Source organism: Delphinapterus leucas, chromosome 11 (genome assembly GCF_059928025.1).
Source record: "Delphinapterus leucas isolate spDelLeu-1000000601 "Yukka" chromosome 11, BTC_Dleu_Yukka2, whole genome shotgun sequence".
In the NCBI taxonomy this organism is placed as follows: Eukaryota; Metazoa; Chordata; class Mammalia; order Artiodactyla; family Monodontidae; genus Delphinapterus; species Delphinapterus leucas.
The window spans coordinates 25,960,243-25,975,694 of record NC_143139.1 but is presented as its reverse complement, the minus strand read 5'-3'; the positions used below and the strand labels follow the sequence as shown (position 1 = coordinate 25,975,694).

Sequence of the window (15,452 nt, the reverse complement as noted above, 5' to 3'; positions counted from 1 at the left end):
GAGATTAGGCTAAATTAGGAATAGTCTCCCAGGAACTTAATTTATCAAAGACTTTCTTAAAAAGTAAAAGGAGGGCTTCCCTTGTGGCGCAGTAGTTAAGAATCCACCTGCCAATGCAGGGGACACGGGTTTGAACCCTGGTCCAGGAAGATCCCACATGCCACGGAGCAACTAAGCCTGTGCACCACAACTACTGAGCCTGCGCTCTAGAGGCCGTGAGCCACAACTACTGAGCCCGTGTGCCACAACTACTGAAGCCCACGTGCCACAACTACTGAAGCCCACATGCCTAGAGCCCATGCTCCACAACAAGAGAAGCCACTGCAATGAGAAGCCCGTGCACCATAATGAAGAGTAGCCCCCACTCGCTGCAACTAGAGAAAGCCCGGGCGCAGCAACGAAGACCCAACGCAGCCAAAGATAAAAATAAAAATGAATAAATAAATTTATTTTTAAAAAAAGTAAAAGGAGGCAGTCAGCTGTAACTATGTCTCACAGATGGTGCAGTTATTTCTTTTATCAGGTAAAATTGTCTCCTCCCCACCCTCACCCACAACAGAAACTAGGATTTTTTGGTTGACATTGGATTTTATTGTGTATCTTGTTTTTTTTTTCTATCCTTTGTTGTGTTGCTTTTGTTTCTGTTTTGCCTCTAACTAAAAAGAATTTTGATTTGCAGGTGAACTCTTTAGGCAGAGGCTATCTGCTGCTGATATTGTGGCACCAGAACCTCATGATTTCTGTGCAGAAAGACACCAAGTTGCTAGTAACGCAGAGTTTTCTTATTCCTTACTGATCACAGAAAATGAGTTTTGGCACAAACCCTTGAAAGTCTAACAACAGCCCCATGATCTCTCAAAGCAGGCATTTAATAATTTCTGAATGTTCAGTATTCACTGATGATACAATCACTGAAAAGTAGCATTGTGTTTTGCTCCCTATGGCAATCTTATAAACCCTAGAGTAATTCATTGTGAATCATGATTTTTGTTTTTACAGAGCTTCCGAACTACAGGAGAATAACTCAATATCAGATGGATTTTTTTCTGTCATTTTAAATCCAGTGGAAAAACTAAAGCTACTTTTCCTTTTTTCCTTTTGTGAGAACAGAAGCACTTTTTGGCAGAGATGGAATTCTGTAGTATTTCATGGAACATAAAATTGTCAGGGACTTCAGAGAATTCCATGCCATGAATCTAAGCATTATTTCTCTAACCATCTGTTAATTGTGTTTTATAAATATTAGGAAGCATTAAGAGTATAGATACGGTTGTGGAGAGTCAGGGGGCATCATTGAAAATTAAATATCATTTCACATTAAAACATGACATCCTTTTGCCCAGCCTAGAACATATGGACTATGTTTCACAAGAAGTTACAAGTTACACATTAAAAATAAAATGAAATTCAAAAAGTTGTGGATAAATTCATATGAGTTATAAAGAAAAATTAGGGAAGCTTAAAAAAGATATCTAACATTTTGAAGTTTAGGGTAATAATGCCTTCTGCACACATTCCTTGATGTTGCAAATGCAAACAGCTGGCTGGGAGGCATTGATCTCACATAAGATGGTCTTAAGCAGCTCCATTTGACAAGAGTGAAATGTGTCATGGACAGACCCCTCCCCATCCAAAACAGAAATTTTTCTAGAGTATATATGGGGAAGAACCAGCAATACTCAATCTGCTGGTATTGAGTGGGGCAAAATAAACTGATTCTATGAAATATTTGTAAAAATACCTGTTTACTTCTCTCAAATCCCAAGATTGGCGGTTCCCATGGTGTATTCTGTTTATCACACAACCACACTTACTGCTTGTTCTCCTTGCAGTAATCTCTAGTCAAGGGATGGGAGACCTAATCTTGCTTCACAAGTATTATATTTTTTCTTGAAAATTCAGTTGATAAAGGCATTTAAGATCAGATTTTTTACCAGAGAAATAGTTCACTGTTTCCTGGGCCTTTGAAACATCTCTCAACTTTATGTGGTTTTAAAATAGAAATGTTGAGTAATTCCTATTTTTTAACTCTGGCCTATTTTATTCTTCAAAAGGCACTTCTTATCCCTGGACATTTTCTAAATGCCTGCTTATTTTATTTTTCTCTGCATTATGCCTTTTGATCTAATAAACACTCCTAAATGACTCCTACTAATGAGAATGTGTTGCTAAAAGTGAGGTGATAAACTTTACACAGTTTCTTGTTTTTACAAATGGAGAAGCATGAATATTTAATGGATCTTTGCACAAAGAAATAAAGTAACATAAGGCTACAGTGCTTGCTTTTTTCTTCCCTTTGTCTTTCAGCTCAAGGAAAATATTTTATTTGCCATCATTTTCTTTAATGTTGTACTTAGAACCATATTTTCATTAAGAATATTGAATTTCCCACTTAAGGGAAACTGTTTCAATACTAAATTATAGATTTTATTTTTTAACCCCGCTGCCCTGCTTTTGACAAATGCAGAAAATAGTATGAAAATGAATTATCTAGTATTTACTTAAAACTAACCTTTTTATACTTAACATTATACTGATTTCTGAAGAGCTTTTGTAAAAATCTATTTCAGACTATCAGAAAGGTTGAGTTTCTTGTCACTGCATGAATGGAGGAAGCATTATTTTTAAGGTTTAGCCAATGAGATGTCTCTAATATGTTATGAATTTAATTTATAGCGCAGTCAATTGAGCAGCGACTGATGAAAATGGATCACACTGCAATCCACCCACATCTACTTGATATGAAAATTGGTCAAGGCAAATATGAGCAAGGCTTCTTTCCAAAGTTACAGTCTGATGTCTTGGCAACAGGACCAGCTAATAACAAGTAAGCATGTTCTTCACTTGAGTAGTTGGTTGAAGGAGTGAATGAAGGGCGCAGTGCTCTAATGGGGAATGCTTAACTGTTAAACATTTTATCAGTCATTACTTTTTCAAAGACCAAATTAATCTGCTTGAAATATGAATTGACACTCAGTGAGTATTTGACTTTTAATTCCATCATGTAAGAAAATCCAAAGACTAGATCTTTTTCTCTTGTTGAAGTGATGTGCACTTAGGAATAGTTTCATTTTAAATGACTGTGTTTTAAATATAATGCTAATACTGTCTAATGGAATTAGAAAAGTTATGCCTTCACTGTCTGTATTAGTTTCCTAGGACTGCTGTAACAAAGTACTATAAACTTGGTCGCTTAAAACGAGAGAAATTTATTCTTTCATAGTTCTGGAAGCTAGAAGTCCAAAATCAAGGTATTGGCAGCGCCATGCTGCCTCCAAGGCCTGTAGGAAAGGACCCTTCCTTGCCCCTTCCCACTTCTGGTAGTCCCAGGCATTGTTTGGCTTACAGGAGCATAACTCAGTCTCTGCCTCCTCTTCACAAGGCTACCATCCCTCTGTGTCTGTTCTCCTCTTGTAAGGACAACAGTTATGTTGGATTAGGGCCCACCCTAAATGCCCTCATCTTAACTTGATTACATGTGCAAAGATCCTCTTTCCAAATAAGGTGATATCCACAGGTGTTGGGATTAAGACTTCAGCATATCTTGGGGCTTCCCTGGTGGCTCAGTGGTTAAGAATCCGCCTGCCAATGCAGTGGACACTGGTTCAAGCCCTGGTCCGGGAAGATCCCACATGCCGCGGAGCAACTAAGCCCATGCGCCAGAACTACGGAGCCTGTGCTCTAGAGCTCATGAGCCACAACTACTGAGCCCACGTGCCACAGCTGCTGAAGCCCGTGTGCCTAGAGCCCGTGCTCCGCAACAAGAGAAACCACCACAATGAGAAGCCCACACACCGCAATGAAGAGTAGCTCCCTCTCGCCGCAACTAGAGAAAGCCCGTGCGCAGGAATGAAGACCCAACGCAGCCAAAATAAATAAATAAATTAATTAATTAATTCTTAAAAAAAGACTTCAGCTTATCTTTTAGGGAGACACAATTCAACCCATGACACCATTTTGTACTTTTAAGTATCAAGTGCAGAAATTACAAAACAACCAAAAATAAAGGTAAGCCATATCATTTTTTATGGTAGATGATTTCACTCAGAAAATATCTGAATATGGTTAGAATTGAGAAGTTATTTGGATTTAGGGGAATTCTTGATTTTAGCTGAACACAAGAATGTAATAAAGAAGGATTTTACAAGAAAAGAACTCAAAGGAGAGTATTAATGGGGAATATGGTAAGTTGGAAAGAAGTGTTTGAATTGGAAATCAGCAGTTCTGGAATTTAGTTCATTCCTGACCACTAACCAGCTTAGGATCCTTGGACAACTTGGAATCACTTGCCCCTTTTCTCATTTAATAGCATTCTATAACATCTGTGATTTTATTAAAGAGGCTTAGAGAAGGAAAGGGAGGAGCCAGGCAGTGGCCAACAAATGAGATAGAAGACTGTGGTAGAGATTGGGTGTATAAAATGGAAGTGGCGTTGAGCCACCAGAATTGTCAGAAAGCAAGTAGAGAATCAGTGAGGGGAATAAGACAGGTGGAATTATGCCTTTTAACCTAAATGGCGCAATCTAAATAATAATATGCAAGTTCTTGAAAGATGGCTTTAAAGTATGATGTTTCTGTCTAACATATGATCTGCTGAGCTACATGTTGGAGAAGTTTTGGTACTTAACCTCTTTATTTCCCGTGATGATTGTCATGATTTTATTTGTCAGGAAAAAAGAAAACTTAGTAAATTATCTTTATCATATGTGATGGTAATGCTTGGTTTAATTTATTAAACACTATACTAAGTATTGTGCTACTTGGAGTTTCTTGGGCTGCATATATATGTGGTAATATTTGTATATCTTGTGTTTGTATAGTTACTGTTCTATTTTTAATAACCTGAAGGAATGAAACCCTTACCATTTTCCCAGCTAAAGGTGTTCCTTTAAATGTGTTTCTGAAATGTGTCAAAATTACTGATTCATTTAGGTCTACACGTGAGAAAACTACAGTGATAGCAAACACATCAAAGGAAAAAAGATGGTGTGTATGTATGAATTAAGGAAAACAGTTACAGTACTATATACATTGCTGTTTCCTTTGCTTTCAGAGTGTAGTACTGGCATACCTCAGAGATATTATGGTTTTGATTCCAGACCACCACAGTAAAGTGAATATCGCAATCAAGCAGGAAGTTTTTGGTTTCCCGGTGCATATAAAAGTTATGTTTACGCTATGCTGTTGTCTATTAAGTGCAGAATAACATTATGTCTATTTTTTTTACATATACATATCTTAAAATACTTTATTGCTAAAAAACGCTAGCCATCATCTGACAACACAGGGTTGCCACAAACTTTCAATCTGTAAAAAATGCAGTATCTTTGAAGTGCAATAAAATGAGGTATGCTTGTATGTGTCATTATAAGTATCCGCCCCTTTTGAGATCTCAGTCAAAAAATTTGGAAATTTTCATCACTGCTTCACTTAAAGTAATTATCCTTCCTTGTAACCCATTTTTTCTGCTTTCAGAAAGCATTATCTTCCCTGCCAGTGGAGCCTTCTCTATTCCAAGAGAGTGTTGGTTGTGGAGATGCTGCTGATAATAGCTAATATTATTAAGCCAGTCTGCACTAGCGTCTCTTCTGACTGCATTAAGTACATTAGCTCATTGATCCTTATTATAAGCATATCCCTACATATAAAGCCTATATTGCTTTACCCATTTTATGATTGAGGCTCAGAGACAGTCAACAACTTGCTTCAAGATCACATAGTAGGAAGTGGTGAAACTAGGATTCAAACCTAGGTCTGCTGATTCAGGGGCCCAAGCACTTAACCATTGTACTACGTATACTGCCTGGCTCTGTTACTCTAATATAAAGGTGACGTGTGCCTTTTGTTACTTCTGGAGTTGGATGTTTTGCTTTGGTAGCCCCCAAGAAATTTTGAATAGCCTAAAATATTGAACATAAGGGAGTTTAGCAACAGCCTGTCATACCAGCCTAATGGTCTTTCAGAATGAAAGAGCCCTCAGATGCCTCGCTTCTACCTCACACTGGGCTCTGTTAAGAGGGGTGGACCCGGGGCTTCCCTGGTGGCTCAGTGGTTGAGAGTCCGCCTGCCGATGCAGGGGACACGGGTTTGTGCCCCGGTCCGGCAGGATCCCACATTCCGCGGAGCGGCAAGGCCCGTGAGCCATGGCCGCTGAGCCTGCGCGTCCGGAGCCTGTGCTCCGCAACGGGAGAGGCCACAACAGTGAGAGGCCCGCATACCGGAAAAAAAAGAAAAGAAAAAGAAAAAGGGGTGAACCCAAAAGAAGATAGGGTAATAATTTGGGAAGCAAGATACATTCTCAGGCGCCATCTTGCTTCATGAAGAAAAGATTGAGATCAAATAGCCTAACCCCGAAGTAGTGTCATCGTTATATGTTGGTAAGAGCACACTTTTGGGTTAATGGCAGGGTTAGGATTAGAACCCAGGTCTCCTTATTCCTGGCACCATGTTTATGGTGTCTCATTCATAAAAACTGTGGAAAGATCTGGAAAATCTTCACAACCAGCATTCTTTTACATATTTGGAAAAGGATCACTATGCAGTAAAGTGAAAGAATTATGGATTTTTAAAAAGCTTTATTTGATTGAACTCTTATTTAAATAGGTTGTTTGAACTTTAATGAAGACAGTAAAGGAGGATGATTCACTAGAAAGGTGGCCCCTCCTGTAGAAACGCAAGCGTTTATGCTAAAGTCTTGGGTAGGAAGGCTGTAGAGAGAATTTAATATGCTGCTTACAAGATGGAAGTAAATAGCTAATGACTGAAAATTTTACCTTACTTACCTTAGTTAATTTACAGGGTTTCACCTTCTGAAGAGCTATCCCTGCTTTTATAAACACTGAACTTAAAATGTGCTAAGAGATGTTGACCATTATGGGGATTCAGACTTTACAGATGATTGTACTGGATACAATGTTCTATTTTTCAGAAGTGAATGACTAGTCATCAGTTTATTCATTTTTTTCTTATGTTTATAAATTATCCTAATTTTTTGAATCAATTTGATATGAGTAGACTATTAATTTAAATGGTTTTTATTTCCTTTTGATAGCATTAGAGTGCTCATTCATTCATTTGGCAAATATTTATGGGATCCCCTACTATATGTGAGACACTGTCCTGTTCATTGGGAGTTTAGCAGTGAACAAAATAACAAAAATCCCTGCTTTCAACATGAGGATGCAAACAAAAAAACTTAATATGTAAAATAAGTAACCTGTCAGAAAGCGATAAGGTTTGTGACGAAAAATAAAGGAAGGGAAAGGAAGTAAGGAGTGCTTAGAAGGGAAGATTTCAATTTTCAAATGCCATATTTTATTGCTTTTAATCTTATATATAATCTCCCCATTTCCACACAGAGCCCCAAGCATTACATTTTCAGCTAGATTGTAGTCTGAAAGAGAATACATGTCAGCACTAATTACAGGGTAAAGGGATTTATAACCGTGCCTGTACAAATGGTTGATCAACTGTAAGAATTTCATACACTACTTACAAAGCAAAAGCAAATGAGCAGTCTTTAGCATTTCAGCAAATGTGGTCATCTTTGGTAAAATTATGCTTAGAAATGAGGTTTAATAATGCAAAGAATAAATTAATTACTTAACAAGACCAGGAATATGTGGACTTCATAGTAATTTTCTTAAGTAGATGCTCATTTCCCTGTTTTGAAAATAAAATTAAACTGGGCGTTTTGTCTCACAGAGTGAGATGCTAGATATATCCTGTAAATTAATATTTATCCTTATCTTCTGTGCTTTTCCACTTTGCCTGCCAGGAGAAATGTTCATCCATGTGTATTCTGCTCCTTCCTTTATTCATTATATAAGTTTATTAGCTGGTGTTTATAATCTATTTCATATTTTTACTATTTATTTGAACCACCTTGCCCAGTAACCCTAATTTTTTAAATCCCTGAACAAATTTTACTATCTTACATGGACTGTTTTTTGTTACAAGGCTGTTTCCAAGGCCTCCAGGTCTTTGTACATTGTATTACTTATATTTTACTCTTCCTCTTTATTTATTATATAAGTTCATCTGCTGGTATTTATATTTTGCTTCAGAGCTGTTAAAAAAATATTCATGACACTTGTTGAAGATGGTAAGACAGACTTTATTCAAGGCGGAGGGGCACCTTTATTCAAGGTGTAGGGACCACCGCGATGGGGTCTTGCAGTGGAGAGGGAGATTAGAGGCTTCTCTGAATACTGCATGGACAAGTGGGAATTTATCACCAAGGAGCAGAGTGGAGGTCAGCGGATAGAAAATTACTAAGAGGAAACATCATGGGTATGGGGGATTCTGACTAAACTGACCTAACAGGATTCTTGTGGAAGGCAGGCCTAGGTGATTAAACATCACCTGGGGGATGGTGGAGAATTCAGAACCTGATCAGATATCCAGAATGATCATATAATGAGAGGGGTGATGGTTTCTGCTAAACTGACTTCGCTAGGTTCTTGCTAAAACTGAATTTTACAAAGAAGTGCACAGATGGGCTTAGGAAAGGTTAGGAGTCTGACTAAAGTTTGGTCAAGCAGAGAATCTTTGTCAGTGTCTTGATATGCTTTTTTTCTGGATCTTCCTTTTCAGTCACCCAATTCTCTTTGTATCCTGTTTACAATCTTTTATTGATCTTTTGCTTTAGGGACATTTCCAAGGATTCTACTTCAAAGATCTGTCACTAGATATTTGTACCTTTCTTTTCCTGCTATAAACCTATTCTTTAAAAACAAACAAACAAACACTATTTTAAGAGGGGTTACCTTCCTTTGCTACCATTTTTATAATAATTATTCAGTGTTCCTCTAAATAGCAGACTGAAACGAGATGATTCGTCAGTTTGAAACCAAAGCCATGCATAAATTATTTAAAAAGCAACAAAAGAAGCAGCATTCTCATTTTAAGCTTTTTGTAAATTGGATACTTCATTAATAAGAAAATTTTAAATTGTGAATTGTCAGTAATGCAATATGACTTTCGCTGAATGGCGAAAGTATAAATTCATTTCTTAACTCATGTATAGCTCTGTGCTGTCAGGGATATACTCAAGAGTAAATATTTCTAGAGCAGTACAATGAATACAGTCATGGGGATGATAAGTCAAGACCTGAGAAATCTTTTTAAATAGTTTGATATATGAAGAAAACATAGGCAGAGCACTCTTTGACATAAATAGTAGCAATATTTTTTAGATCTGTCTCCTAAAGCAAAGGAAATAAAAGCAAAAATAAATAAATAAGACCTAATTAAACTTAAAAACTTTTGCATAGCAAAGGAAACCATCAACAAAACCAAAATACAACCTACTGAATGGGAGAAAATATTTGCAAATGATATGACCAATAAGGAATTAATATCCAACATAAATAAACAGCTCATGCAACTCAACATCAAAAAAACAAACAACCCAATTAAAAAATGGGCAGAAGACCTCAATAGACATTTTTCCAAAGAAGACATACACAGATGGCCAACAGGCACAGGAAAGATGCTCAACATCATTAATCATCAAAGAAGTGCAAATTAAAACCAGAGAGGTATCAGTTCACACCTGTCAAAATGGCTGTTATCAAGAGGACCACAAATAACAAATGTTGGTGAGGATGTGAAGAAAATGGAACCCTCGTGCACTATTGGTGGGAACGTAATCAGTGAGGTCACTAAGGAAAACAGTATGGAGGTTTCTTAAAAAACTAAAAATAGAACTATTTTATAGTTCTATTGCTATATTTTATAGCATTTCCACTTCTGGGTATTTACCTGAAAAAACAGAAAACACTAATTCAAAAAGATACATGCACCCCAATTTATTTATTTTTGTTTGCATCGGGTCTTAGTTGTGGCACGCGGGATCTTTTGTTGTGGCGTGCATGCTTCTCTCTAGTTGTGGCACGCAACTATAAAAATAAATAAATGTTCATAGCAGCATTATTTATAATTGCCAAGATATGAAAGCAACCTAAGTGTCCATCAACAGATGAATGGATACAGAAGATGTGATGTGTGTGTGTGTGTACACACACACACACACATATACACACAATGGAATATTACTCAGCCATAAAAAAGAATGAAAGGGCTTCCCTGGTGGCGCAGTGGTTGAGAGTCCGCCTGCCGATGCAGGGGACACGGGGTCGTGCCCCGGTCTGGGAAGATCCCACATGCCACGGAGCGGCTGGGCCCGTGAGCCATGGCCACTGAGCCTGCGCGTCTGGAGCCTGTGCTCCGTGGCGGGAGAGACCACAACAGTGAGAGGCCCGCATACCGCAAAAAAAAAGAATGAAAATTTGCAATTTGCAACAGCATGGATGGACATGGAGGGTATTATGCTAAGTGAAATAAGTCAGAGAAAGACAAATAATGATATCACTTATATGTGGAATCTAAAAAATAAAACAAATTAGTGAACATAACAAAACAGATTCACAGATACAGAGAACAAACTAGTGGTTACCAGTGGGGAGAGCAAAGCAGGGAGGGACAAGATAGGAGGAGGGAATTAAGAAGTACAAACTACTATGCACAAAATAAATGTGCTACAAGGATAATACTGTACAACACAGGAAATTTAGCCAATATTTTATAATAACTGTAAATGGAATATGACCTTTAAAAATTGTGACTCACTTTGGGACTTCCCTGGTGGTCCAGTGGCTAAGAATCTGCCTTCCAATTCAGGGGACACTGGTTCAATCCCTGGTCAGGGAACTAAGATCCCATGTGCCGCAGGGCAACTAAGCCCGTGCGCCACAACTAGAGAGAAGCACACATGCCACAACGAAAGATCCCACATGCCACAACTAAGACCTGATGCAAATAAAACTAACTAAATAAAATTTTTTAACTAAAAAAAAAATAAAAATTGTGAATCACTTTGTTGTATACCTGAAACTTGTATAATATTGTATATCAACTATACCTCAATAAAAAATTAATTGTAAATAAAAATAAAACCACCTATAATGCCATCACCATGAGATGTTAACATTTGGTTTTATGCCCTTCCATTGCATGGATCCTGATATGTGTGCATGTCCATACTTACTTTGTTTTGTTTTTTACAGAAGTAGAAAATGCTTACACAGTGTTGTATCCTGCTTTTTCATTCATTATTGTATCATGAGTACTCTCCCATATTATTGATATTCCTAGTAACTTAATTTTTTTAAATGACTATATGATGTTTCATTATATAGCACCTCCTACTGTTGAACATTTGGGTTGCTTTGAGCACATTTACTTGATTCTAAGTAACTGTTGGTTGTAAGATCTTCTATTAATTCAAAAGCTTTTTGGAAAAATTATACTTTAAACATGTATATGAAATAGAAGATTCATCCTAGTTTCAGGAACATTTAAAAGCCAAAATGTGAATCTTAGAATAATGGAAACACAGAATTGGTTATTGCATATATGCTGTGATGAACGTCTATAAACCTAAATATTAGACTGTGTCTCTGATTACATTTATTTAGGGTATATTTATAGAAGGGGCAGGTGATGTAGTTGACTCTGCAAATAAAATGGCTGAAAGACATGATACCAACCCTTCAAGCGTTTATAGTAGAGAGGATTGTATAGAAAATAGAGATAAGTAATTATAACACACTGTGATAAATGCTACAATTGTAGAGTATAAGAGGGGTAGCTAATTTAGATTTGGAAGAACCATAGAAGACTTCCTGTGTAGCATCTAAAGCTGTCTGAGAGATGAATAGAAGTTGGGAGAAAACTTCATCTTCAAAGGCTCAAAGGTGAGAGAGCTTATCCCATTGGAAGCACTGAAGTAGTTGAAGACAACTGGAGTTTTAAGGTAGCAAGGGTGATCAGCAGAGAGTTTAAGCTAAGAATTGAAGAATAGCCATTGGATTGGCAGTGAGGGCTATAAATGGCTTCAAGAGCATTTTCAGGGGAAGAAGCTGATTTGAGATGAACAAAATATCCAAAGATAAATAAGTAGAGGCCTTACATCTAAACTTTTCTTAAGAATGTTTACATGAGAAGAGTGAAGAAACAGATTTAAATGTAACTATCGAATGTCGAAAGAGACCAGCATACTTGTAATCTGAAGGGCAATACTCAGTTGAGAGAGAAAAATTGGAGATATGGCACAGGAGGTTTCTAATGGAGCAGAGTGGAGAAGGCAAGAGAGAACTGGTCAGGGATCCTGGTGGAAGCAATAGTTGTGGCCAATATACATTATACTTTGGGATTAGAAGAAAGATGAGGGGTTTGCGTGTGTGCATCATTGAAGTAGAGAGTAGGAAGAGGGAGGCAAGGCTGGGTCATCAGTTGAGTGGAGGCACTTGAGGATAAAGTGAGAGGTTTGGGAATGGGGAGCGGGGGAACGTTGATAAAGGGCAGGTAAAGCGATTCATGGTAGTCATGAGGGAGATCAATAGCTAATTTGCATGGATATTTTAAAAGGAAGTGAGAGGGTAGTCCCTATCCAGGTTTGGGGTTCTGTTGGGCAGATAAGGTGGAAAAGAGAAGATCATTACAGCTACTGTGCATTTTTTAACCTTGGTTTCAACAAAGCATTGATTGTGGTGATGATTGCATATCTCTATGAATATACTAAAAACCATTGAATTGGATACTTTAAATGGGTGAATTGTATGTATCTAAATTACATCTCAATAAAGCTGCTATATATTTTTAAAAAGAATTGATTGAAAAATAAGTATTGTTGGTCTTTGGTTTTGAACAGTACATTCTTTCTATTTTAAAGACAAGTGATCACATTTTTTTTTGTTGGGTTGTTTCTTTTAACCTACCCCTTCTGTTCTTTCAGTCGCTGGGTAAGTCGGAGTGCCACTGCACAGCGCCGGAAAGACCGCCTTCGCCAACATTCCGAGCACGTTGGGCTGGACAACGACTTGAGGGAGGTATGTGGGCTGCCCTCCCGGGATGCCTTGATGCAAGAGCTGTGAACTAGGCTTACTTAGCCCAGCAGGTGTCATTGTGTAGGTTCTTTTGTGTTCTTCTAAAAGAATCGGTTCAATTATGTTTTAAAATAGTAATCCTTTTATACTGACATAGCTGAAAGCACCTTTTTTTCCATTTTTTGTAATTTTAATACATCTAAAATAAGACTGTAAAACAAGTCGCCCTGTGTACCACATCAAGTAAAGGCTAAGCTTAGGATACATTTTTGGTCAGTGTGTCTCCCACAGGGAAAAAAAGCTATAAGAAGCATAGACTTTCTAAGTTTCAAGCATAATTTAAACTTAGTAAGTAAAGATACATTTGCCTGTGCTTTGTCCTTGGCTTGCTGACACCATTTTTAGGAGTGTTTTAAAATTATTTTAAATTGAGATCCTTATGCTTTATTTGTACTACTTGAAAACAAAACGGTAATTACACATTTGAATAATGATAAGTAAGTTTTTATTTTTTCTTGTGATCAAAAGAAAATGCAGTCAGAAGATCCGTTAACTATTTTCTAAACTCAGATGGGTAGAAATAAAGCAGAAAACAGCATTCCAAGTATGTGTTCATGTATATATATATGATTTTAAACATTTTCTTAAGAACTGACGCATAGCCTGTCTACTGCTTTTCTTTTGTGCTGCTGTATTTCTTCTCTCCCTTCCCTTCTGCTGTGACTTTATCATATGCATGCTTGTTTTGCTGTCTCTTTCTCCCTGTCCTTTTCTTTTTTTGCTTTTCTGTCATTGGCACTTCTCCATCCTCTTAGCCTTCCGGGGAACTTGTGGTCTGTCAGAACTCCATGGCATTCTGGGAGTGGGATCAGGGTCCACCTCCTCCTGCACGGCTTCCTAAAAAATCCTTCTCTGAGTGCTGCCTGGTATGTTCTATGCCTGAAAGTGCTTTGCAGATGTTCCTGAACCTTGTCTTTGGTGTTCCTCGAATCATCCACGTGTATGAGTGCACATAGCTCTAGAATGCCTCACATCACCTTGTGACGTGAACTGTTAGCTCTCCACTTCCTTTTGTGATTGGTACCTTTTCATGGTGGTGTGCGCTAACAAGAGTAATTCTATACCATTGGCAGATAAAACTGATTATTTGAATTCCCTGTCAGTGGTGTTTTTGAGGGGGAAAGGGGGGACTAGATTTAACACAATTGTTTTTCTTCCAAAGGGGAAGTACATTAAATATTCAAATTTTATTTAAGCATTTTGCAAAAGTGCAGAAGTGATTCATTTTCAAACAGCTTTTCTTTTGCCGAGTTTTATCTCCACAGTGTTTTTTTGTTGTTGTTGTTGTTGTTTTTGCGGTACACGGGCCTCTCACTGTTGTGGCCTCTCCCATTGCGGAGCACAGGTTCAGCGGCCATGGCTCACGGGCCCAGCCGCTCCGCGGCATGTGGAATCTTCCCGGACCGGGGCTCAAACCCATGTCCCCTGCATCGGCAGGTGGACTCTTAACCACTGAGCCACCAGGGAAGCCCCTCCACAGTGTTTTAATTTACCTTCCTTATTCCTCGTCTGTATTTTATATGGTCAGAAAATCAGATCATCAATATAGAATCTTAGTGCTAAGAGGAACATTTGAGGTAACTTCGTCCAACTTGACATGATTTAACTGAAGCCTGAGAGGCTTGCCTAAAGTCAAATGGACACACAAAGTCAGGCCTAGGCCCACAGGCCAGGCCTCCTTACTCCAAGCCAGTGCTCTTCCCAGTAACCCTGCACACTGAGTTGCACTGAACAGCTACTCACCTGAGGGCCAGAGTTACTTAGGACTCCTGGTTGTATTTTTTCCCGTAACGACATATTAATATAAATTTACTTAACTTTACAGTGGTCTGCTCTTCACAAGCTCCATGCTGGTTAGAGGCACAGTGTGTTTATTAGAAAATTCAGGGAAAGCCTGTACTAAAGAGCAGTTATTTCAGTGTTTACTGAATAATAGGATATATTTTCATAGGTAGCTCCTACTGATTTGCTTTTGGCTTAGGCAAAAACGACGAAGAGCATAGTAAAAATCTCAGAAGAAACCTGGGGTGACTTCCCTCTGTAGGGAAATCGACTTTATTATAAAACCAGTCCTTGTGAAAGATTTCTTCTCAGTTTTTTATCTTAAAATACACCTTTTCTTCCAGCGACCCCAAAGAAAATTACATTCTTATCATCACTTGTTTACTGTAAAGGCACTGCTCTATTTTTGTAGTATACAGGGGCAGCCTCACTGCTTGCTGTGAGGAAGGGCCTTGAGCCACCCCTGTATCCATTCTGTGCATGTCTGTGGAATGTTGCTTATTTTGTGGCTTCAGCAAAGGTGCTCAGAAGGAGAGTTTGCACGTGGCCCTGTGGAATTCACTGTTGGCTAATACTACATCTGCCCTGTATGTGCAGGGTGATTGGTGAATATGGCCACTAAAGGACAGCCCCATTCTAGCTTGCTGTCATTTATAAAATAGAACATTAACTTTAAACAGTGCTTAATTTTTAATCCAATTACTGACTTTAAAAAATCTA

The 15,452-nt window shown here is 38.1% G+C and overlaps 1 protein-coding gene across 3 annotated transcripts in view; it reads left to right on the top strand.

Annotated features, from left to right (window-relative positions):
• The window catches only part of DENND5B (DENN domain containing 5B), a 212,016-nt gene that overhangs the window by 146,678 nt on the left and 49,886 nt on the right, over window positions 1-15,452 (top strand). Inside the window, exons 8-11 of one of the 3 annotated variants that reach the window (XM_089920466.1) lie at window positions 680-766; window positions 2,677-2,827; window positions 12,800-12,893; window positions 13,706-13,816. In XM_089920466.1, the coding sequence (XP_089776592.1) occupies window positions 680-766; window positions 2,677-2,827; window positions 12,800-12,893; window positions 13,706-13,816 (443 nt within the window). The remainder of the gene's footprint in view (window positions 1-679; window positions 767-2,676; window positions 2,828-12,799; window positions 12,894-13,705; window positions 13,817-15,452) is intronic. The other 2 variants (XM_089920465.1, XM_022577900.3) reach the window with 2 other exon arrangements.